Below are 26,566 nucleotides of genomic sequence, written 5' to 3' on the forward strand. Positions count from 1 at the left end.
TTTGAGCGTATCGTATTTGCTTGCGTGGACATTTTTAAGGTAATGATTGAGAAAGCTTTAATAAAATACTTCTCACTTTTATTTTTTTATAAAATTTTAAAAATTTTGTTAAAAAAATCTAATAAATGCTTCTTATAAACTTTTCATTAAAAATTTTATTAATGAAATGTTGAGTATTTCTTCCTATAAACTCTATAAAATATTACCTAAATTCCAAAACCATATCACGACTCACAAGGTATAATTTTTCTTATTATTAATTTGTTATGACTTAAATTTTTTTGACATGAATAACCGTGAAATATTAAGTAATAGTGATTGTTGGCCTGGTCGTGTCCTTGCATAATTTGTTTTTATAAATATTCAAAATATATAAATAAGATTCATATCATAACGTTAAAAAAAATGGTGAAGAGTCATGTTACAATTTGAAATTATTATATTTACATAAGTCACGTGATAATTGTAAAAATTAATAAAAAAAACTAAACTGTAATTTGAAATAACAGAATGCAAAAATAAAAAATCAAAGGAACTAAAATACAATTTAAAATGAAAAATTAAAAGAAAGAGAGAGATATGAGACCATGACCAGAGAGAACAAAAAATGAGACCATGACAAAATTGTCTATGTTACTATGTTAGCCTGAAACTTAATAGTTAATAGTAGTAATATATTTTATGAATAAAGAACCTTTATTTCCAATATAAATAGTGTTTAATTTTATTATCGGTGTTTTCTTAATCTTAAGTGTAATAAATTTAGGAGATTGCAGTGAATAATATATGTTTGGTTTTGGTTTTTGAGAAAAAAAACAAAAAACATGTTTATCGAAAAGCAAACCATGTATATAACTTGATAAAATCATTCTTACAAAAATAACTCGACCTTCTTTTTCTTGGAGAAACAAAGCTGAAACCTGCTTTTATCTAAGCATTGCCAAAAATAACTCGACAAAGGCACGTATTGCAGCACCATGTGAATGAATATACATGGGCGGGCCTCACACGAAGTACAAGTCTACATTCAACAAATAGCAAACAAACCTCACACATAGAAAAACAGTCTAATTTGATGTGTTTTTGTCTATGACTTCCCAGCAGCTAAGTAAAATTAGAAGCGCTGGAAACAGGAAGATTCTCCCCTGTTCTACGAATAATATTTTATATGCGATCCAAACGGTACTAGCTCCTGTCAAGAGAAAATGGAAAGGATCATGCAAAATAAAGTATAAAAGTTGTTAGTTTACAGTACAAAGCTCGGTAAAGAAGGTGGAGGCGGGGTTACCGCTGAATAGCGAACATGATCACGTCGTGAGTAAGAAGATTTTACAATAGTCTCCCATTTGGTATCAGTCTTGGAACCTTGCTGAACCTGTTTCCTAGACTCAAAGGGGCTTTTACTCCGCGGATGCGAAAACGGGTTGCCCAAAGGAATGGAAGGCAGAGTACGCCAAAGCCATGATTCGGAAGGCGATTTTGGCAATGGTGGAGGTAACGGAGACTTCATACAAGCGGGATCGAATTCTCTTTGATCATCAGATTCCAGACTATTTTCATCTTGTGTAATGAAATTTACATCAGTTTGCCTGGATTCTTGACTGGGAAGTTGATCCATTTTAATGTCCTTCACTCCATCAATGGCACATTCAGGCTTCAGTGTGCCATTTGTCTGATTCTTCGACACATCCTTCAAGGCCAAAAACATTTTGCGAGAAGATGCGATTTTCTTGGCACTGTCATACTCAATTTCCTTGGGAAGTCCAAGAAAGCCCGCTCCTTCACGGAATGGGGGCTTCGTAGATTCATTTCGGTAGGGAGATATGCCACCGCTTCTGTTACGTCTCAAGGGGGACGGTCCTGATTTATACGAACCAAGAGAGTTCAAAGTCTGATTCGAATCATCAGCTAGTTTTTTCTCGATTTCTTGAAGGTCCCGCGATAACAATCCGGAATGAAACTTTTTCTGAGGAGTTGGATGGCAAGAATTCTGCAGGATTTCAAAATCATACAATTATTGGTTTCATATTTACCTTAGTTTTTCCTACATCTGCACAAGTGAAAACATCAGAATTACCTTGTAAAGAGGTCCGCTGTACGCTTTTGGAGCCGGTCGCCTAACCTCACCTGCGGAAAAATTTGGGGCCTGGCTTCTCAATTTCATTCCTGGCAAAGGACTAAAGAGGCACAAAGTATTCTTCACACACAACCGAGGGATAATCCCCCAAATTTTACCCCGCTTTTTCGCTGGAACCGGACACTTCTGTTCATCTTCGCTTTCCACGTTATCTTTATACTCGCTACATTTCTGTATGGAATCAAAACCATACTGCTTTGGTAAAGGCCTATTCTCACAAGAAATCACCCTCTTTATCTGTTCTTTTGTTGGCTCGTTTACCACTAACTGCTTCTTCATGACATACTGTGGAGTGTCCAAAACAACAGCCTTGGCCGCTGGTAGGAATCTATTCATCATAAAATCTCGGGTTTGAACATCGACAGAGAATGTCCCAGATGGTTTCACACATGAACTATGGTTTCCACTCAGACCACTAACACTATAGTTAAAGGACGATGACTCTGTCCGCGAAAGCGAGTAAAGTTCATCTGAAAATTCCTCATTTTCACTTCCTGAATCAGATTCATCTTTACACTCCAAAGTCTCATTCAATTTCTCCAAAAGACTAGCATGGTCCATGAAACTTGATGTTTCCGTTTGTGTCCTATAGATATTCTGATCACTCGACCTTTCGCCAGAATTGTACCTTGAAGAACTCGACACCCGCCCCTGCAGGAACCTCGGAATTTCACCCGAATAGTATCTCAAGGGACCTGACATCCTTCCCGGTGCCATCCTCGGAATTTCACCCGAATTGCGTCTAATGGCATCGGATACCATGGCAGGTGGAAGCCTTGGTGTAATGGAAGGTTCCTCTGGCGTGTAAACTCCACCTTTCGGCTTTCCAGGGATTTTTTCCCAGTGAAATGGGACTGAAGCTGGCTTTGTCACCTCCTCCATTTCGAAATCATGTTTGCTCAATGGAAGGGATTTCTGTCTATAGGTCTGTGCATTTTCGATCCCATTGCGGTTTCCGAGCTCTGAAGAGCGTACGGGCGATGAAAATCGCCGCACAGATAGAAGCGGAGCATCGAAATTTAGTTGCCTGTTCTCCATCAGCTCGCTTAGCTATCAAAATCTGATTAAGACAAAAATTGCTTCTTCAAAGTTCGTTACAAGCATAGGCAAATCACAATACCATACAACAGCTAAAGAATTAACAGAGCATTTACTTAATTCTCCACCAGAACTCATCAGTGAGCAATTAATTGATTTTAGTGGCTTAGTTATTTCTCCTTTTTAAATGAGCTCCTACGCATACATTTAATGCATCCAAGAACTTACAAAAACCTCACCAGAAAAGGGGAACAATATTTCAGCTAGATTTCTTAAATAAAACCATCAATTCCAGACGCTACCAAACTCGTCAAGAACTAAAAACTAAATGACCGAGTAAACACCATAAATTCTCACAAGAAACAGGGCCATAATCTGATTTCCAAGAAGTGCCATTCGTGAAGAGTGACAAGTAAGCATATTTGTTTGGAAAGAAACAACGTTAATAAAGCTCACATTTCCAGCACACACCCTGAAACATATATCAAATTGTAATAAAACAGCAAGTAAACAAAACCCAGATGCATCTTCACTTACCAAGGCAGAGAGAGAGAGAAAAGCAATGCGCACTCCGCAAATTATGGGAAGACTGGGGAAAAGGCGTGAAAAATAAGAAAAGAGTGAGTGAGAGGGAGAGAGAGAAAAAGGGAAAGAAAAAGAACTGAGCAAATCCTCTGCTTGCTTGTGCTTTTTGAGGCTATGAATAATGAGTAGAGACGAGAATGGAGATGAGTGATTGACAAATGCATGTGGATTTTGGGCACTGGTGGGCCTCAATCCAAACAATAAATACCAAACACATATTTTCTTAATTTCCATAATGCTTCTGTTCTTTTTTTCCAGCCGTTCACTTTCCTATGCTATTTAGATTGTCTGCAGATGAAGGGGACAAACGTCACGTATATACCGTTGGATTATAATGACAGTTAACCCCAACTGCCTTTATTTCGCGCCTGTTTTTTTTCTTAACAATTCCCGAGTTTATTAAAGTTGAGGAGCCAAACACGGGAGGGGACCCTTTTTTCCCTTAATTTTTAGTTATTCATTAACGTAAGGAACGTAGAAATTAATATTAATTATATATCTAAAACTTAATTAGTGAGCTGAAACACAGTTGTGTTGAGTTTGAGACGACTAATTTCTTCAATTCTAGCTCAACATTAGTTGCTTAATTAAGCTTCCCTTCACCGTTATACTGATTCGTAATTTGAAATGATGAATACATCATTATAATTTATAAGGATGAGAAATAAAAAAAATTATAATTTCAATCGATCACTGGATAAAATAACAAAAATATCTTAGGCACCATTTGGTTTGAGGTATGTCTGTAAGATATAAGTAATATATAGATAAATAATATAATGTAATAAAAAAATAAATAAGAAATGATAGTTAAAATAGTATTAGATTTGATTGATAGATTATGGTTTATTTGATTTGATTGATTAAATTTTATATTAAAATGTTAAATGACTACTTTGTCTTTTTAACAATAAATAAAATAAAAATTATATTATCTATAAAGGATAATATAGTAATTTAAGTTCAATAATTTGATTGATGTGAGGTAAATAATTAATGATTTAATTGATATAAATAAATAGTTAATATATGGATAAATAATATGATAAGAAAAACGTGACATGAGATGAGATTAGATGAGTTATATGTATATTAGTAATATGGTGAACAGAATCATGCCTTAAAGTATTATTTTAATTTATTTAGGCATTGTTTGGTTTGATATATTATTAATCTATGTATAACTTATCTCAATTAATTTCGCCTTATTTTTGTCATATTATTTATCTATTTATTAATTAATAATTTTACATCAATTAAATCAAATAAATTATAATCTATCTATCAAATCAAATAATGTATTAATTATTTTTTCTTATTTATTTTTAATTTACATTATATTATTTATCTATGGATTACTTATCATATCACTCAAATCAAACAGTGTCTTAATGCACAAAGTGCGAACATTGTAATTATGCTGAGGAACCTCGATCCGTGTGTCAAAAACTCAAATTCCTAATATTCATTCACCCGCCAAATATATTCATCAGCAAGAGCTTTTTTATAGTAATTTTTTAATGATTTCTCTCACTTTTTTTTATCGACCGGCGCACATCTTTCAATACATAAATATTATATAAATTTCTTACATATTCATTTTCATATATTTACAAATTTTAATTTAATTTTTGGTGCTACCAAGCAAAACACGTATTTTTCACCAATACGTTCGCATTGGATAATTGATATTTGATGGCTTGAATTTGGTATTTTTAAATATCTTTTTTGCTTATTAATTATTCCCAATAGATCCACTGTTTGTTTTGTTTTATACAAGTTGATTTTCCCCTGCCGTATCTGCAATTTTCCCACCAGAAACAAACCATCAAATTGATTCATGGGACCGAAAAAATATCCACAACTATTATGTCTTTGTTATTAAATAATGTATTTATTCTAAACATTTGCGATTAGAAATATTGAAAATACAATGAATGTCATTTGGTGCAATTGTGACAACTGACAATTCGGGCTAAAAGTCCCCGTAATTAATGGTGACCAAACCAAAAGAAATGGAAAATCAGTGCTCGTGGATTTGTCGGTAATGCTTATAAAGTCAATTACGTTCAATTTCTTCTGTAAACAAAACACACCCATGTTTTGCTTTTTTGACCCTATAATAAGATCAGGTCTTTCTACCAAAAGATTAGGTCTTTTAAAAAATAATATTATATATTTTAATAATAATAATAATAATAATAATAATAATAATAATAATAATAATAATAATAATAATAATAATAATAATAATAATAATAATAATAATAATAATATATAAAGTGGCCCAGTAATCTTTGGAAGAGTAACAAATGGGGCGTAAAGTAAGCATGTTTGATGCCTTCCTGCATGTGAGATTTTGAAAATGTATACCAGAGCTGCTTTTCTTTGACTAATCAATCAGGAATTAATTTATTGCGTGAGACAAATATGGTCGGGGCCACAATTTTATTTTTTATTTTTTAAAAACATAACATGCCGTGTGAAATAAAATGTTAATTTTTAAAATTGTTGAGTGTGGTTTAAGGGGGGAAAAATTTATAAACCATTTCTCAACAAATTATAAATAACAGGTTTTTAAATTTTAAAGTATATTTATACGAGCTAATATATATAGCTGAACAAGCGTACGAGGCTAATTCGAGATGGTCAATCTCCTGAAGATTTCAAAAACAAAAAAAGAAAGAAGAACTCGAGAATGAAGCTAGGTTGAAAAGGAAGAATGCATGTTGTAGACTTTAGTTATAAAAAATTAAAGATACAATTACTGTCTAAACCTTTAACTTTTTTATTTCAACCTATTTATTTAAGTATTTAACTTTGTAACTACACTAACTCGACTAATAGATCAATTGCCTTCTATTGGATGTTTTGCTTCTATATCTCATTTTTGCTTTTTAAATAATCATCTTCTGCTCTCTTTTTTTTTTTCCCCATTTTTTTATATATACCGTGCCGAGTTTCTTCCACTTAACTTTCTTCGTAACTTATAAAATTTCTAAACCAATTATAATAGTTTTATAATCTAAAAATGGGAATCTTGATTTTTTTTGTATAGATAAATAAATGTTTTTGTGGCATCAAAGAAGCTCTTATCTGGCTTAAAAATTTGGACGGTTCGCATATCATCGTTGAATCTGATGTTTTTTTGGTAATTGAAACACTAAACAAATCGGAATCAAATTCATCCAGTTTAAATTTAATAGTAGAATAATGCATGTCGTACGTAAAATATTTGCTAAGGATTTATCATCTTGTCGTTTTGTTTGTGTAATGTGCATACTAAATCAACAAATCAAGTTGTTCTCGGAATTTAGGGATGTTTCACGACTGCTCTGCTAGGAAGGACCGCACTCCCTTACTATAATTTTCTTATTAATTTTCTGAATTTGGTTGTGATAACATTTGTCATGGTTATTTTGAAAATAAAAAATGTATGTTTAAATTTTAATATAAAATTTGGTATTTTATATCAATAGATTCTTTTCATCAGATTATTTTGATTTAATTAGTTCAGATTTGATAGAGCATATGAAGACAGTCATGCATTTTGTTTTGATAAACCCAAAAATTACGCACCCTTATTACGTTAACGTGTTGCTCTTGATGAGAAATAGACACTGAATTCCAGCATGTTATGTGCGTCACATTCTGTATTTATTAAATTTTCGACTCTATTACAGTTGTCTTGTTGCGAAGGTAATCTTGGGCTTTCTTCTCAAAAACTTATATGATGTATGCATGTGGTCCAGATAAATTTGGGCCATGTCTTACGTAAACAATATGCCCATTAGCATTGTCGACTAGGTTAAGGTAAATTTTTAAATGAATTTTGGAAACTGAGCTACCTAATCTAGAGATGGCAATGGGTCGGGTCTAAACCCGGCCCCGCATCAAACTCGCACCGACGGGGCGTGTCTAGACCCGCCTATGCGGGTCCACAGCGGGTCCCGGGCGGGTATCGGGTTTGGCCAAATCCGCCCCGGACCCGCCCCGACAAAGTATATATATATATATATATAAATTTATTAAAATATACATGTATATATATAAATATATAATATATATGCAATAATAATAGTATATAATTATATTTTTATACTAAATAATTAATGTTTTATCCTTAATTTGAGTGTATAATATTATTGGATTGAAATGAATTTATTTTATTATGATATGTTTAGTATAAAGATGTATCATTATAATATTTTTTGGCTAATAATTATTAATTAATTACAAATTGATACAATTTAACTTGTGAAAATATTTTTTTTTGTCTTAAATATTATCAATATATATTTGAAATTAAATTTAATGATTTTTGATAATTTTTAAAATTTTAAAATTTTTAATTTTAAAAATTTAAAATTATTTAATTTTCTGACGGGTCCAACGGGTCTAACCCGGGTTGAACCCTCCGGGTTCACGGGGCGGGGCGGGGCGGGTCCAAAGAGAGGCGGGTCGGGTCTCGGGTTTTGCTAAACCCACCCCAGACCCGCCCCGTTACCATCCCTAACCTAATCTTTAATATAATATCATATATTAATTAATTGTATCAGTGATCAGTATGAATAAAATTTATTAAAATAGGTATATTCAACATGAATTTAAATGATAATGTGGATGTTTATAGGGTCCGACAATAGTTACTAAATTTCCTGGAATTTTTTAAAAGATAAGAATAAAAGAAATTACGTTAAATTATACTGGGAAGAAAATAATTACTTGTAACTCATAAGAATCAACATTATGTTTTTTTAACCATTATCTTAACGTAATTATTTTCAAAAAAACGTGTATAAATTTATGCATATGGCAAAATAAATACAAATCTTGCCAGTAGTGAAGCTCATATAAAAATCGAACAGTTTGACGTAAAATTGAATGACATATGACCGATGATCCTCTGTTTTTTACCGCATTTCGGCGAATGGATTCCTTCTCCATTGAAGAGGTTGATACTCCTTATCATTTTCTTCAATTTTACTCCATGGAAATTTATGCCTCGAAGGCTTCCGTTTGCTTGCTCTCACTCCCATTAAAGCTCCACGTTTCTAAATAAAACGAAGAATATAAATGATTATGGGGGTTGTGTATGGGAATACCTATAATCACAAGTTATTCAACAGATTGAATTTTGAAAATGGTAATATGGTGTTGCATACCTTGAAACAAAGACCTTCGTACACATCGCAAATGGGAAATTCAATCGGGCAACAATATTCAGAGCCATTACAGCAAACCGCACTATGTAGTGGACAACAATCATAAATGAGACAAATGCCCCACGTATGAAAGCGACAGCAGCATGTGGAACCTGGTGGACAGAAGGAAAAGTCTCCACATCGAGTAGGGGATGGTGGGGGTGGTGGTTGTGGCGGAAATGGGGGTGGCCTTGGGGGTGATGGAGGAAGTGGCGATGGTGGCGGCGGCGGTGGAGGCGATGGCGGCGGTGGTGATGGCGGTGGTGGTGGAGGCGGTGATGGCGGTGGAGGTGAGGGAGGAGGTGGTGATGGAGGCGGCGGTGGTGGGGGTGATGGCGGTGGCGGAGGTGGGGGTGAGGGAGGAGGTGGTGATGGCGGTGGAGGTGAGGGAGGAGGTGGTGATGGCGGTGGCGGAGGTGGGGGTGAGGGAGGAGGTGGTGATGGCGACGGAGGTGGAGGTGGAGGTGAGGAAAGAGGTGGCGGTGGAGCTAGTGGTGGAGGAGATGGTGGAGTCGGTGGAGGTGGTGAGGGTGGTGGTGATGGCGGTGGGGGTGAGGGAGGAGGTGGCGATGGCGGGGGTGGTGACGGTGGTGGTGGAGGCGGTGAGGGAGAAGGAGGCGGTGGGGGCGAGGGAGGAGGTGGTGACGGTGATGGTGGTGGTGGAGGCGGTGATGGTGAAGGAGGCGGTGGGGGTGAGGGAGGAGGTGGGGACAGTGGTGGAGAGGGTGGTGGTGGATGTGGTGATGGCGGAGGTGGTGAGGGTGAAGGTGGAGGCGGTGATGGCGAAGGAGGTGGTGGGGGTGAGGGCGGAGGTGGTGACGGTGGTGGTGGAGACGGTGATGGCAAAGGAGGTGGTGGGGGTGGTGGCGGAGGCGGTGACAATGAAGGCGATGGCGGAGGCGGTGATGGCGAAAGAGGAGGTGGTGGTGGTGGTTGTGGTGAGGGAGGAGGCGCTGACGGTGGTGGAGAGGGTGGGGGTTGATGTGGTGACGGTGGAGGTGGCGGCGGTGGTGATGACGAAAGAGGTGGAGGGGGTGAGGGAGGAGGCAGTGACGGTGGTGGAGAAGGAGGCGGCGGATGATGTGGTGGTCGTGGTGGAGGTGGTGGCGAAGACGAGGATGGAGGAGGCGGTGATGAGGGCGTTGTTGGTGATGGTGGAGGGGGTTCTGGAGGAGATGATGTCGATGGTGGCGGTGGGGATGAGGAAAGAGGCGGAGGCGGAGGCGTTGGTGTGGGTGAGGGTGGAGAAGAGTGTGATGGGGGAGGAGGAGATGGTGGTGTAAAAAATGGGAAAGGTAAAGGAGGCAATAGTTGAATAGATGAATAAAATAGAGATGATATCTTCGTTGGATAAGAAGCCATGGCATTGATGGCACAAACACCATATCTAGATCCAGTATTTCTTCTAATCCAAACATATCCACCCATCCCCCAATTCACCCCCCAAGAATTCTTCACAATCCAGTATTCCTCATCACCCTCACTTCCATATCCCACCACCAATACTGCATGATCTATGTCTTCCGGATTCCCAGAGCATTCCCCATCGTAAATCCCCTACAAAGCCATAAACAAGTCATATTTTCAAAGTAAAGAAAGTAGCTAGCTAGATAAAATCTGGATACATAATAAAGTATATATAGCATACCCCAGTATACAATTGGAAATCAATCGCAGAGCCATAAATCCTAACGCTAACAGGTTGTTTCACAACTGCACATAAGATAGCACTTTCTTCTTCTTCAACATCTATATATCCATCGATGCTGACAACTTTTTTTTCTTCCTATTAAACCAAACATTATTTTTATTTCTCAGAACAAATAAAATCCAAAATTCAATGTAAAATATATAATAAAACCTTGGTGTTGTTGCATTTGCTATCTTTGCCGGTGTATGGGTAATTAGATTCTGCGTCGATTCCCCCATTGTTAATGATCCATTGAAAAGCATCGTCCATGTAACCTCCATTACAACCATAATTGGTAGGATCACAGTCCACGAGTTCTTGTTCTGAGAGGCTAACTAGTTCTCTTGTGGTCAAGGCATTTATCCCTTCCACGGCTCCGGTGGAAGAAAAAGCCCAACAACTTCCTATATATCAAAATTTCCAAACTATAGTTTATTTTTACATGTAGTAGCATCGAAAGTGCATATATAAAGGATCCATAATATTTCAAGAAACTCATTTTCTTGTGACGGATAAAGATATATCCTTTGGGCTATGGGTTTAGGTTATAAAAGCAATAAAATTATTTTTACTTGTAAATTCATATATCTTACTTAATTATAAACTTTAGGTGTTCTTTAAAAATTTTACAAAATCTATCCACACCATTATATTATATAAATATTTTAGAAAAAATAAAATAAAAATATTTTTATATATTAAAAATTCTATAATTATTTCACGTTCTTAAAAAAAATTTAGTCTTTTTAATACTAAAAACTTAATTTATCAAAATTTGATAACTTTATTTTTGATTTATTTCCATAAATTTTGTGTTTTTTCATCTCTTAAAAAACTATCTAATAAACATATTTTTTTATGTGTTAAAAGAAATTTTCTCGATAACGATACAAAAATATTTACATAAATATTAGTAATAAAAAACCATTTTTAAAAATAAATAATACAAAATGTTAAATATAAATATTATTATCTTCCAAATTATATTTTAAAATATTAAAATTCCAATTTCATAGATTTAAAATCAAGGCTCAGTTCTAATTCCAAATTCAAAGGATCAAGAGCTTCCACATAATTTCATGTGGGACCTCCCATAATCCAACGGCTAAGCTCCACCAGGCGTAGCATAATCTCACCCTGCACCCAAACACGGTGCTTTTTATTTATTGACCTTTACACACCAATATATCTGTCTCTCCGTCTCACACCTGCTTATAATTATCTAGCCATCCTAAATATAATATTTTCTATCAATGTTTTCCCAATATTTGACACGTAATATTGCTAGCACATATATAAAATCTGAAATAATTAAAATCTTAAATTTCATAATCGATTATTCATTTTGTTATGCCTTTTTTTATTTAAAACATAGGAAACTTTTTTGATAAATTTTATCGATCAGGAAATAATACAGTAATGCAAAAAAAAAAAAAGGTTGATGCAATTTAATATGTTATTATTTCCAATGCCCCCCACAACTTGGAACTTTTCCACCTTTGACTTTTCATTTTCAATCTCAAAGCTGTCATCTTTGCTCAATCATGGCTATTATATGTAATCTACCATTTTCTTGCAGAGAAATCACTGCTGTAAAAAGAAAAACTTACCGCATTGACCTTGATCCTTCACCCCTGTAACCACGCCATGTTCCCTCCAATCCAGAGAAGCAGGAGCTTCGCAGGAGGAAACCTTCATCTTCAACCGAACATCCTCCGTCGAATATCTCCTCCTTTTCTCAAAGGGCTTCCGTATCTTGGTCGTGTAGATTCCCCTAAACTCCTCATTGCTCAAATCTGCGAACTTATTCATCAACCCCACGAGGGGACCCATCGGCGACGACCTTGTGTTTGTGTCAGTGTTTTTGTGATCAAGAACATATTTGAGATTTGTCCGGAAGATCCGCAGTCTTTTTGCCTCCTCTTCTGCGTGTTCGTACACCTTTCCGTGCTTCTCCTTCCATGATTGGAAGAGCTCCGGGATTCTCTTTTCAAGAACAGGGTAATCGCCGATGATCGAGAACTCGCTGGGGAGTAGTGGGGAAGAAGATATTAGCTGATAAGGTAATATCGAAGCTACGATAATTGATATCAAGATCGGAAGGAGAAATTGGTGCCCCATGAACTCCGATCTTCATTGACTGTGGTTTGGTTTCATGCCTTTGAGAGGTTGAAGAATTAAAAGTGTTAGTTACCAACCAGTCAGCTCATTCATTAACTACTACTGAGTCACTGGCCCTTCATTAAAAAGAAAAAAGAATAGCTGATGGGGTTTTGGGTGGGAATTGGTATTATATCACATGGATTGGGTTTTTTTTGCAATTTTAGTTTATCGAATTGGTTTAAAGACCTTTTGCTGGGTTGCATGAAGAAGCCAAAAATAGCCCATCAAGATAAGATAAAGGCCGATGATCAGGCGTTATATTAGCCGGATTTATTTTTGCACTTTATTATTATTATTTTATTTTTCGAATCCGAAACCTTGTTACGGAAGAAAATTAGAATATAATTGGAGTGTTTTTGTTTATTTATTTTTTTATTGACTAAGAGTACTAATTAGGTTTTGATTGGATAAGGAGCAAAACGTGTATGATATAAATTGGTAGGTGCCATTAACCATTGAGAATTCATGGGTCCAGAATTAATGGCGCTATGAATTTACGGGACCCAATTTCTAGTTATATAAGTTATAAATAAACATGCTTAAGAAATGGGTATATAACTATATATTCCATTTCACAACATGGGTAACATTAATGTTAGATACCGTTTGGTTTTATGGATGAGATGTATGAGAGATGAATAGAAGTGTAATAAAAACATGATAAAATATGAATAAACAATACATAGATATGAACAATATGTTGTTTTTGTATGTTTTTAATTTTGTAGGATTATTGTGTTTATTACTATAGAATCTCTTAATGACTCTTTTTAATTTTTACTCATCCTTCATTAATACATGGGTTGAAAGAGATTTTTCATCAAGCTCACATACAATGTCATACCGGGCCATGAGATGACATTGAGTTAACAAAAAAAAAAAAAGAAACATGAAATGAGTAAAAATTTATGGATCATCTCACTTTCATCCAATGTACCAAGCGACATCTTAAAATTTTGATGTGGTATATCATGAATAGTTAGATTCACTATTAGGTAATACTCATAGAGTAGGTTAAACTCTCTCGATATATGTATACTGCAATAGGAAAATGTAAGTTTTAATTAGAAAACATATAATATTGTGTACCACCAAAAGATTTCGATATTTTTATTGAGTAATACATACATGAGATACGCTACTGTGTATCTATAGATTTCAATGATGTTCGAATTGTTTGTATATTAGTGATGGATATTGTTTGTATGTTAGTGATGGAAAAGGGAGTGTTTGATGAGTAGAATCCACATGCTGTAGGAATTTGGATATGTGTGCTTTTATTTAGACGTGTTAATTTTTATTTATTAATTTATACATGATTGAATGCACGTGGAAGCTGCGAGGATGGTTCCTACTTTCAGGAATTCGGATTATATTCGTCTTTTCTTAACTTGAAAAGAAAACACCAAAACAACTGAAAGTTACAACTTTATCCATTTGCCTTCCTTCACGAGGGAACCCTAGCTCCTTTCATTTAGATGAATGGCGGGGATATTGTAATTTACTACTTTAGTCTTCAGTTGATATATTTTTAGTTTTAGTATTTTAATTTTCCAGAGTTTTATTTTAATTAAATAACTTGAATTTTTTGGTTTTGATGTAATTTAGTCTGTCGAATATTGTACGTGCGTCGACATGTAGTCAGTAGTATATATATTGATTTCAGTCTGAGTCCCTCCAATTAACTTTTTCAATTTTGTAGAGGAGCGGGGGTTTGAACCCCAACACATCAATAAATCTTTTTTTTTTATTGAAAACATTTATTGAGGAGTTGGGCTCCTTTCATTTTATCGAGAGGCTGGGCTTGACCTTTGAGGGGCCAGAGTCCAAGATCTAATTTTGTTGTAAAAATTAATATTTTATTTTTGTAAAATATTTTGTTATTTTCTGTAGTATGATTTTTTTTTTTTTTTTGTTTTTGAATAAAGCTTGTAATATTTTGAGTATTTGTCATTATTTTTTAAAAAAAAAAATCATTTCCCCTTTTTATGTATGGATGAATCTTTGTTTCATTTCTGTAAGTTCCAAAGTAGAAACAGATCTCTAGATTACTTTAAATTCCCATAAAAATGGCAATACCTACGTACGAGCGACAAATCGTCTCGTGCTCTTCATGTTTCATTTACCTATGTCAAATTGGAAACCCCCCAGGAATATCGTACTTGAATCCATTTTTATTTTCTACTTTCGGATTACAAAATTTTGTCAGTTAAATGGCCCTTTTTCTTTTGTGCTTCCAAGGTACAAAGCCTCTGTGCACATACATCCAAACGTACAACTCTCTGATGCACTACTATTGAAATCCATCGGACAACCCATGATCCCCTCAATTTCCTCCACAATATCCAAATCTCCTTTAATAATCCATTGCTTCAATCTTACTAATCACATTGCTATCCCGGTTTTTTTTTTTTAAAAAAAAAAAAAATAGTTCTCTCGTGAGACGGTCTAACGATTCTTTATTCATGAAAAAATAGGTCTCTCGTGAAACGGTCTAACGATTCTTTATCCATGAGATTAGTCAACTCAACTCATATTTACAATTAAAATTAATATTTTTAACGTAAAATATAATAATTTTTTCATTGATGATACAAATAAAGTATTTGTGAGACTGTTTACAAGAGTTTTTGTGCTAAAATTATTCTTCTTATTTTTTAATATTTATATTTTTGAAAATTATCATTTTAACCCACAAATTATACTAAATCACCCCATAGAAGTGAAAAAAAAAAAACAAAAAAAAAAAAAAAAAAAAAAAAAAAAGAACCCCAAGTTTACTCTCTGCACATATATATGAATATAACATTCTTTGACCCCTATCCCATATGGACCCTTTATCTCCATCCTCCACATGTTGCCCACTAACAACCATTAAATGGCCTGGGTCCTCATGTTGGATTAGACATTAAAATGGCAACAATTAAGCAGGATATTGTTCGAGTAACCTGCCTTGAACCGATTTAATTAGTTCCTTTTTTTTTCATCCGGTTTGAAAAGTCGGCCCACGGGGTAAGATATACATCAAATCGGTCATCTTATTATAACAATTCTTTTTCTCCGTGTCATTTTCTTCCTTTTGAATTTCTTCACTCGGAGTTAACTCGGACGGGACTTATGGTAAAGCACATGGATTTCAACTTGGAGAAAACTTTGATCATTTTTATAAGTGGACTAAAATTGCCGAGAATAAATTGCAAGGGCATTTCCTTTTTTAATTTTTCTTGTTTTTTGCCTAATACTTGGACTTACTTTTTTTTTTTTAAAGGGTTGACCCCGAATGGGACCTCATTCCACATGAGTTAGAGGCTCATTGGCTCATGCGGAGGGTAAATCGAGGGATGTGCACGAGCGGCACAGACCTGAATGAGGGAGCACATGGTCCAATCCCCAGAGCATACCCCCCACAATATTTCAGCAGGAAATATGCTCCACACGAGGATCGAACTCGCAACGATGGAGAATTTCTTCCCACGTCGGCAATTTTATGATATCCCACATTGAAATATTAAACTAATAAAGAGTTAGTTATAAACTCATGAGGCAACCCCACCCAATAGGCAAGCCTTTTGGAATAGACACCTCATGAGTTTATAACCTAACATGCTGGCATGTAATGCCTTAACTCTTAACGTGTTGAATTTAGACGTCTCGTTCAACTCTTAAGAAGAAGAAAGAAAAATGAAATAATATTTTAAATATGTTTATCTACTAATTTGTTGAATTTTGAGTTTTTATTCACTGAGTTTTAAAGTTTAATTTTGATAAACTAACTTTTTATTTTTTTTCTTATTTTGGTTCAGTTGCTTATATAGCGCCGAAAAATACCGACGTGAAATCAGAAGATAATGAGTTAATGACATGTTTTTGGAAATTGCCGACTTGTGAAGATGTCACATAACATATTGAACTAAAATTGTAGAAATCTAAAAGTTAGCGTATCAAAATAAAAAAAATTGAACAAATTAACGGGAAAAAATGTTTTCCCTTAAATTAATGTCACGGTTTTTATTTTTTGAAAAACAATAAACTAGCTAGATAGCGAGAATCGTCATAGGAAAACGTTTTTATCTTGGGTTAACTAAAGAAGACAACCGACCACACACAAGTCAAAGCACTTTGAAAAGCCTAAAATTAAATCCCCGATGATCACTTTCCAACGAAAGCCACATTCCACATGGTTTTGCTTAGGGCTCAATACGGAAATATCACTGACACTCTCAAAAGAAAAAGGTCCACTTATCCATCTCCAAAACCACAAATAATTCTAAATGTAAAAGATGAAAATATATGACAAATATAATCGACCCATTTGTTTCCCCTTCTTCACACACTACACGACTCACAAACCCCATATATCTCATTCCTTTTCTTCTTCCCTTTAATCCACATATATATAGAGCTTTTTACCATGTCTTGCCTATCTTCCATGATACGGACAAATCGACGACGTCTTGACAAGTGTCGCGTATCCATTCAAACACGTGTGCTCGGTCGATTGGATTAGTTGGATACACCAATCATGGAGGAACATGTGTCTCCACATAAGCCCCCAGCCCTTGGCACCCTACCCAAACATTATTGAACGTCTAAAGGTGGGGAGGGATGGGAAGAAGTGTAGGATTTAATTGATGGATCCAAAGGCAAAGTACAAATGTGGTGCAATCATTAAATCACGCCATTGATTTTATTCCAAGGAAGTGAGAACCCAAAAGAATATAATTATACATTTTGACATCGTCAATAGTAACCCCCTTTACATTAAAGATGATTTTCTCAAAGCAAATTTTGTTATTTGTGTAAAATAAATGTAATTTAAATGAGACTATAGTGTATGTTCTTCATAATATTGTACGTCATCTCTATCTCTATATCTTTATTTTAAATTATAAATTTAATAAACCGAATATATATAAATAAGTGCATCAACAACTCATCAAACTCACGACTTTTGTTTTCAACCTCCCACTACTTTTTACACAAAAAATATATATAAATAAAAAAAAAATTATAAAAGAGAAGAAAAGGAAACAACCCTTTTATTTATTTTTCTCAATCTTGAAAATATTCACTTGATGAGAGAAAAAGAAGAGGGAGAGAGCTAGAAATGAAAAACGCAATCAGATGCTGCATATCTTGCATTCTGCCATGCGGGGCACTGGACGTTATCCGAATCGTGCATGCTAATGGCCGCGTCGAAGAAATCAGTGGCACTGTAAAAGCAGCTGAAATCATGAAATTGCACCCCAAACACGTCTTAAAGAAGCCATCAAAGGCTTCGTCTTCTGATGAAGGTGTGTGCCCCAAAATCGTCGTCGTTTCTCCGGACGCCGAGCTTCAGCGTGGCAAGATTTATTTCCTCATGCCTCTTCCTCCGGCGCCGGAGAAAACCCGATCGAAGAGGAGAAAGAAAGAGTTTTCTGATAATAACAACACTACTACGGAGAACGCTGCCGGAGCTGGCAGCAATGTTTCAGCCACAAATCTACTCATTTCCGATCGCTATTTGAGTGAGATTTTATCGGAGAAGATTTCGACGCAGAGGGATCGGCGGCGAGGCCGCGTCGGCGTGTGGAGGCCCCATTTGGAGAGCATTTCTGAGACCCTTTCTGAAGCCTGATTAATTCAAATCATTCACGCCAGTAAATTTTTTTTTCCTTCTCCCTTTTTCTTTAATTTTCCTCGATGTTATTTTCATTACGGTAGTAGTTCACTTATAGGGTTTTCGAAGCTAAAATATTTGATTTTCTTGATCGTCTGTCTTTTTATTTTCCCTTTCATCCTTTTCCTTGTACATAAGAATTCAAGAAAAAAAAAAAAAAGAGCAAAAAATCAAAATTGATCAGAGTTACCGTGATCTTATCAAGTTGATGAGGCACGGAATTCAGGATTTGATATCACTTATTAGTTATCTTATATTTAGAGATTGGTATTGAATATGATCCCACTTCTACTGTTCAATCATCATTTTTTTTTTGTAATTTACCCCCAAAATTTAATTTTATCGATCTTTTATTTCTTTTTTTTTTTCCTCGTCTCTTTTTAAACGCAGTGTGTATAATAATTTGAGGTGATCGTGTATGTTTATCTTGTATAATTTCATAATAATATTTATGTGCTCCACCCATCAATTGGTATAATAAAAATATTAATAAACATGTCCCATTATAATTATTTCATTGTGGAAAGAAACACAATCAGTTTCCATGTTTCCTGGTTCTAGTTCCCTTTTCTGCCGGCACCACTAGCTGCAAAGTAATTCTCATATATAGAGGTATATATATACTCACTTAAACACACACACACACATATGTATACATTAATAATTATCACGAGAATAAATGATCAAAGCTGCTTTAAAATTTAAAATATGATTTAATATTTATATGTAGCACATTAGAAGAAGTTAATCATTTTTTAGAACCGCATTTGTGCGCCTTTCATTAAATTATTGCATCTTGTACGGTCTTATATATCTATTATATAATCAATAATAATTTTTCATCAATCTTTACCTCACAATTAAACACAGAAAAATGTGTGTGTGTGTGTGTATTAAATTATGTTGATACTGATGGAATAATAGTCCCCACAGTGGTTAGGATGGAGATAAATAATGGAGTTATAGCTCGCATCTGGCAAGTGGGCAGTGCCTTTAGGAATTGGGTTATATATTGTATATAAAAGAGATGGATTACGTATATGATAGATGCCAATAGCATCTTCAAAAGGTGATTTACAGCAAAGGGTTTTTTATTTTTATTTTTATTGTTATTATTATTATATATTCGGATCGATCCATTTGGTACAGGCTAGCTAGGTAACTCTCCCATCATTAGGGACCTCCTAAAAAGTTTACACATTTGTTGGAATCCAATCCAAGCGCATCAAATTGCATGTTAATTTAATGTTTATCATATTCATGTTCATTATAATAAGGTCAATGTGTCGAATATGATCAATATTATGGTGGTGACTTATTATGGGTCGTTTTTATGAAAACTTTGAGAAGTGGAACTCCGAATAAACATTCATTGTTCCAACAGGAAGAAAAGAATTCCAATTTTAGGCTAAGTAAATTAATATATATGAGATGATGTATCAGTATTATATAATCAATTTATTATTATATTATAATTGGAGCGGCGCCTCTCTCTTGGTTGATTGTTTGTTATTTGTCGGAGCCAAACTCTGTTCGGCCTTCAGAGAAAAAGCTCAAAAGTTGTTTGAAGCCAGCCCAAATATTTATATGTAAATTTTTATCATATGTTGTTATGATTATTTTTTAAATACAAACCGTGAAAAGGCACACGCTTTGGACAAAATAATTTCCTCTCCTCGTCTTAAATCGTTAACTAATTGCAATTATATCTATTAAATTCTTTTTAATTTTTTGAATTGGTAAATGAATGAGACTTTGTTGTCAGATGAACTATATGTAATCGACTATTAAATTCATTATTTATCCTTGTTTCAAATGGCTTACTTCAACGTCAACGATTTATTAGAACAAACGATTTTATTATTTTTTTATTAATGAAAACATATATGAATATAAATAAATATTATTTAAAAATCATGAATATTTATACTTTATAGGACATATTAATTTATAATGAAATAATTTTTATTTTCTTATTTTGTAGATATTTAGAAACCTATTAATTATTGTCATTTTAATACTTTTATGTTCTTTAAAACTTATAGATCATAAAATAATAATAAAAAATATGGTGAAAATTGGGAAAAAAATATTTTAAGCTCGTATTAACTTTGAAAAGTTTGAAGCTTGGATTTTAATCTTTGACCCACTACGTGTTTTTTTATAATTTTTCTTATTATTATAATTACTCTTTATTTTCTTTTCTTTTTTTGATGGTATTACTCTTTATTATTTTCAAAATACATGAATCTTCTTATAATATATGCGGCCGGTAGCGTCGCATATATAAAGTGTAACTCAAGAGTCAAGACTTTCGCGCGATATACACGATGTGTCGATGTTCACTTAATTAGCTCACTTGTTCGGCCGGTTCACTTATATATTAATGTACGACAAAAAAGGAAATGTAATTAAGATATCTTAATTATGGGAAGCCGAACCAATTATTCTCACTTCTAATTTATTTTTAGCAGATACGTGAAATTATTTAGAATAAATTAAATGGTAGATTAGAGAGAAGACAACAAAAACAAGTCTCACAAAATTCATTATCAAAAGTTCAAGGGTTTATATGTTAGAAATGTAGGGTAGAGATGAAATAAAAGAATTTAAAAAAAAATCGAATTTGAATACGCTCGAATGCAAATGAGGGTCGATTTGTCATTAGATTGAAATATTATGGGTCTTTTACTGAATAATAATAATACAACATGTTATATGGGAGCCTAGAGGCAAATTAATGTGTCTCCAACATGTCGAAGATACATTTAATTATTCAAAATTTTGACTATTTTGGTATGATTTAGTCAGTTCTTAAGATGGAATCATGGAATGATATGTGTGATATATATGGATAACATGATGATTTATGATTTTAATGTTTTTTTAATAAAAAATTGAGTCAAATATTGAATGAAACAAATATATATGATCAATTAATTTTTATTGTTTCATCATTCGCACAAAAAATAATTTTTAGATTTTAGTTTCTAATTTAATCGTATTGGTCTTGAAAAATAAATTATGCTATCACAATCCATTTGTTACACATATACCCACTTAAAATTTATTGTCGATGTAAGGCGCATCACGCGCATGTACCTATTAATTTGTAACCCAAATCCAGTTATCAAACAATAATCATTACTCTCCTTTTATTTTTTTAAATAATAATAATTTTTTTAAAAAAACTTTACTCAATCAGGAAATAGCGGTCCATTGGGCCACAACTAGGGGAAGATAAATCATGCGCTTTGGGTGGCCCAATTTATAAACATGTATAAGTTTATTCGAAAGCCATTTCCACAAATTTCACAAATTAGTAAATTTCAGCTACTAATATATTTTCTTAGAGTGAAACATCGTATCATTAGAAGATGTACACAAAAGTGCACAAAAGCAACGGACAAGATCTAAGCTTGCAAGGATCCAGCCATGGGTCACAGCTCGAGAAGCAAGAGATCCAACCGACGTGGGGTATATTTCAATACATTCTCAGGAGTGAACATTTGGAGTGTCTCAACTATGGAAAACCCAATACATTTAATGGTAGATCTGAGCTCTGATATAGAGAATTATTTTTGTCTATATATTAAACTATTAGAATATTTACCGAACCAACGTGGGACACAATTAACGCGAAGAGGAGAAGTTCGAATCATTATGAAAATTTTGGCTAACAGACAAAGAGGTATTCAGAAATTAGAGCTAAGATAGACGTTAACTTAATATAATAGAATATTTATAATTACAAAAAAATTTAATAAATAATATATATGTATGTGTATACACACACATATATATAAACAAGAAAAGTTATTATATTGTATTGTTTAATGAAGTTTGTCCCGATAAATATATATATATATATATTTTTTTAAAAAAAGAGTGGGATGAGATGGGTGTGAAAAGGGTATCACTAGTAAAATTTTTGCATTTTATTTCGGCACAAATTACTTCGGTAATTATAAATTACGAAGTAATATGTGATAATCAACTTCAATAATAATGCATACGAAGTAATAACGCACATTTTACTTCGAAATTTTAAAAAATACGGGCTTCACTTAACGTTTGGAAAAATATTACTTCGGCATTTTTTTTTTCGATGAAGTAATTAAAAAGTGAGAAAATAAAATTTTTAATGTAAGTGGTGAAGTAATTGTTTCACCCTTTCTAACCTTTAGTTATCTAGCTCTCAACTTACGATCCGTAAAAACAAAGCAACTCCCTCCCCTTCCTTTCAACCCTAGCGCCGCCGATACAACTCCAGCCGTCCACCCCTGCCCGAAGCTGCTGCCAACGGAATAATTCGAAAGCCCAGCGTATGAATCTTTCTATTTTCCTATCGATTCGGGTTTTAAATGTTTTGGATGAGGTTTCTATTTTTTCACATGAATTCAGGTTTTGTTTTGTTTTTTGTTTTTTACATCAATTCGGGTTTCCTTTTCTGATTTTGGTTTTCCATGTTTTGAAAGATGTTTCTTTTTTGTTGTTCCCTCGAAGAAACGAAAAATAAGCTAATGATTCTCACATTAATTCATTAGTCATTCGAAGAATTAGCATTACTGAAGAATTCATGTGCTTGAGGCTGTAGTGACTATTAGGTATGGTCCTGTGCTTGAGGCTGTAGTGACTATTACTGAAGAATTAGCATTCAAGCAAGCAAAACAATTTGCATATTTTTACATCAATTCGGGTTTTCTTTGTTTAGTTTTTTTTTTTTTTAAAAAAATTGTTTCTTTTTCTCTAGTTCGTTCACACCAAAATTCAAAATGCAATTGCATGTCTTTAAACTTTTATTAAACCCTTGTTGCACCCCTGAATTGTAAACGAGGAAAAAAAGACGGGGAAAAAAAGAGGGAGCAAAAAGAATAAAATGAAGCTTTCACGTTTCTCTCTTTCCAAAAGACAAAAAATGGAAGCTGAAATTAATTTTATATTGTGGATTGATAGGCAATTGTTGATTATTCTTCATGTTTTGGACTAAAATCTCAACCTTCATGATATCAATGTTTATGACTGTGTTTCTTAATGGTTGAAGGTTTCTTAATATGTGTAATATTCAAATATATTTTTCTAGAGTTGTTGTGACAAACTGTGGATGTGACTTGTATATAGGTCCACTCCATGGTATTCCATACGGGTTGAAGGATGTAATTGTTGTACCCCATTACAAGAGGACGTGGGATTCTAAATCTTTTAAAAATCAAGTTCTTGACATTGAAGCTTGGGTTTATAAAAGATATGTGAGTATAGCCCACGATATATAAGGTAAGGCAGTCATTCTGACGTATGTGGATGATGAGTGCAGGTTAAAATCTGTTGGCGATGTTCTTCTTGCAAAGCTTGTGACTGGATCACTAGCATATGATGATATCTGGTTTGGGGGTAGAACAAGAAACCTTGGAATATAGAGGAGTATACCACTGGTTCATCTGCTGGACCAGCTGCCTGCACCTCAGCTGGTATGTCTTGGCTGGAAATCTGTGTTTTGTGTGCTTTTTTGGCCATGGTAGAATTATTCTGAAAAAATACTATGAATTGAAGAGCCCGAAGAAGCCAAGGACTTTATGAACAAACTTTAATGATTTTATCTGTGCCCAAAACTGATTGTCTTTCATGTATATATGAGCATCTTGTTATCTTTCTTATTTGTACACATGTGCTACTGTGCCAAGTCATATTCACTAGTTTATTTATCCAATTTTCTGCTCGTTTTTTGTTTGAATTTTTTGAGCTTTAGTTAATGTTTGAGTCTTTGAGATATGTTGTGTCATCATATAGGTATTGAAATATTTAACTCCAGGCGAGAACTGAAGCTAAGGTTAATTATTTTCAAAATTTCAGCCTGCGTTACTATTTTTAAATTTTCAAATTTTATTGTAAAATAATCAAGTTTGAAAGTTTTACCTTATAATGGTTAAATACGGTTTTATTGTGCGAATTTTGGAAGTAATTTGCAAATTGTTTCTGAAGCAACAGAAGCTAAGAAGAATGTAACATGTAAAAATGGCTTCCTGGTTTTCTCAACTTTTGTGGATGACTTTGTATTGGTATAACCGTATAAGTCTACTTTTTGTGACTTATGCTCTAACGAGATATAGATACTTCTCATTTAATATCTTGTTTTTCGTCATTTTATCATCGTTTTTTTTAATTTGAGTGCCACTAACAATGCGTGAAAAAATACCGTGAATTGAAGAGCCCGAAGAATCCAAGGACTTTATAAACAAACTTTTATGATTTGATATATGCCCAAAACTGATATTTTCTTTTATGTATAGATGAGCATCATGTTATCTTTCTTATTTGTACACATGCTACTATGCCAAGTCATATTCACTAGTTTATTTATCCAATTTTGTTGCTCGTTTTTTGTTTGAATTTTTTGAGTTTTAATTAATGTTTGAGATATGATGTGTCATATTGCAGGTATTGAAATATTCAACTCCAGCAAGAACCGAAGCTAAGGTTTATTATTTTTCGAAATTTCAGCCCGCGTTACTATTTTCAAAATTTCAAATTTTATTGTCGGATAATTCAAGTTTGGAAGTTATGCCTTAGAATGGTTAAATATAGTTTTATTGTGCAAATTTTTGAAGTAATTTGCAAAGTTTAGAAAATTTTGTTCAAATAAAAATTGTTCTCGTAGGTGCGAACAAATTTCTAATTCACATTGTATTGATACAGATAAGTGTAAATGTCATAAGCTTAGTTATTACCATATCATACGTGCACTAGTAGGATTAATTTCGAGCTTTTACTTCGCAACCAAAAGTATCCATTCTTGATTTTGAAAATAGTTTTCCGTATTTGAGCTTGTCTCAGTCATATTTGAATTTAAAATTATTTTGTGGAACTATTCCTAGAGATTGAAAACTGCAGATGATTAGTTTAAACCTTTTTGGTCTTTTAACATAAGCACTTTGAAACTGCAGATCATAGTTTCCCACGCTAGTTAAAGTTCCTTACACATTTCCCATAGCTCAGCCTCTTCAATTGAGCAACAACATATATTTTATGAGTTAGAAGAGTATTTAATTTCCTTGTATTGGTTCTTGATCCACTGCACTTTAATCCCACTTCCATTTTTTTTTTCATTAAAAATAGCATTGTTGCGCCACTGCTAAATCCACCAACTTCTTGGTGTCTCCCTGCAGCAACTTGGTTCTCTGTGGATTCACCATTTTCTCTCATTTTTGTTTTCCTTTTGATGATTCTTGTTTTTTGGTGCTTAATTGGTTTGTTTAATCCTGCTGAGTTTGGGAGAGACAAAATGGTGGTGGATATATAGAAAACCGAAACCCGATTCGAAGAGACAGTTGAAAGGGAAAATCTACATTAATTATGATCCATAATTTTTACATTTCCGTTTGCAACTCTACCTTAATTTTTACATTTTAGTTTGCAACTCTGCCTTGTTGGTTTACAGTGACATATTTATCTTTTTTTACGTTTTACTTTGCAGGAACCATCAAGAATCAATGTTACAGCCAATATCAATTTGATGAAGTTAGAAGTGAATGGAGTGAATTTGTCTACTCCTATGTAGGTGCTTAAATATGTCATGCACGTTGGGATAAACTTTCTTTTGTCTATGTGTACACGTTTAGATTTGTGGAAATACGTGTGGATACATGCATAATTTTGGGTTATTTTGGTGGATGTACTTTGGATTTATGTATAGACCTGGCCACGGGCCGGGTCGGCAATAGGCCGACCCTTAACCGGCCCGCCCATGGCCGGTTCCGATCCGGGTCCCGGAACCGTCGGTTCCGGGACCGGTTAACCGGCGGTTCCGCGTCCGGTTCGACCCTTGTTTTTTATAAAAAAAAATAATTTTTTTTTTGTAAAATTGAACTTTAAAAACTCTATCAAATATTTCATTATCTCAATAAAAAGCTAATACATATATTAAATAAAAAATATATTATATTTCAATTTTTAACATCTTATTATATTACATTTATTCAATAAAAAATATATAGCATTTCAACTTTCGACATTATATATTAAAAACTCTATGTAGTTCAATAAAAAAATATATATATTTATTAAATAAAAAATATATTACATTTCAACTT

General features: G+C 33.9%; 3 protein-coding genes and 1 long non-coding RNA gene across 6 annotated transcripts; 2 read left to right on the top strand and 2 right to left on the bottom strand.

Annotated features, from left to right (window-relative positions):
- Window positions 1-861: 861 nt before the first annotated feature.
- Window positions 862-3,841, bottom strand: LOC140865787 (uncharacterized). 2 transcript variants are annotated; one of them, XM_073270558.1, is made up of 4 exons: window positions 3,713-3,841; window positions 2,078-3,197; window positions 1,289-1,990; window positions 862-1,192 (listed from the first exon to the last, which is right to left on the bottom strand). In XM_073270558.1, exons 2-4 carry the CDS (start codon window positions 3,173-3,175, stop codon window positions 1,151-1,153), a joined length of 1,842 nt encoding a protein of 613 aa, XP_073126659.1. In that variant the 5' UTR covers window positions 3,176-3,197; window positions 3,713-3,841; the 3' UTR covers window positions 862-1,150. The 2 variants fall into 2 exon arrangements, with proteins under 2 accessions (XP_073126659.1, XP_073126660.1); XM_073270559.1 differs by lacking the exon at window positions 3,713-3,841 and adding an exon at window positions 3,415-3,596.
- A 4,636-nt stretch (window positions 3,842-8,477) lies between these two features.
- On the bottom strand, window positions 8,478-13,033 carry LOC140860154 (uncharacterized). 2 transcript variants are annotated; one of them, XM_073262991.1, is made up of 5 exons: window positions 12,265-13,030; window positions 10,826-11,058; window positions 10,613-10,750; window positions 8,926-10,521; window positions 8,478-8,814 (listed from the first exon to the last, which is right to left on the bottom strand). In XM_073262991.1, exons 1-5 carry the CDS (start codon window positions 12,773-12,775, stop codon window positions 8,674-8,676), a joined length of 2,619 nt encoding a protein of 872 aa, XP_073119092.1. In that variant the 5' UTR covers window positions 12,776-13,030; the 3' UTR covers window positions 8,478-8,673. The 2 variants fall into 2 exon arrangements, with proteins under 2 accessions (XP_073119092.1, XP_073119093.1); XM_073262992.1 differs by lacking the exon at window positions 10,613-10,750 and having other exon boundaries at window positions 12,265-13,033.
- A 4,777-nt stretch (window positions 13,034-17,810) lies between these two features.
- Window positions 17,811-18,945, top strand: LOC140866998 (uncharacterized). The gene has a single exon (XM_073272065.1). It carries the CDS (start codon window positions 17,925-17,927, stop codon window positions 18,435-18,437), a length of 513 nt encoding a protein of 170 aa, XP_073128166.1. The 5' UTR covers window positions 17,811-17,924; the 3' UTR covers window positions 18,438-18,945.
- A 3,698-nt stretch (window positions 18,946-22,643) lies between these two features.
- Window positions 22,644-26,163, top strand: LOC140864379 (uncharacterized). Its single transcript, XR_012144219.1, has 4 exons — window positions 22,644-22,804; window positions 23,601-23,947; window positions 24,915-24,953; window positions 25,951-26,163. It is a non-coding gene; the product is annotated as an uncharacterized lncRNA (long non-coding RNA).
- The last annotated feature ends 403 nt before the right edge of the window (window positions 26,164-26,566 follow it).

Source organism: Henckelia pumila, chromosome 4 (genome assembly GCF_033568475.1).
Source record: "Henckelia pumila isolate YLH828 chromosome 4, ASM3356847v2, whole genome shotgun sequence".
Taxonomy (NCBI): Eukaryota; Viridiplantae; Streptophyta; class Magnoliopsida; order Lamiales; family Gesneriaceae; genus Henckelia; species Henckelia pumila.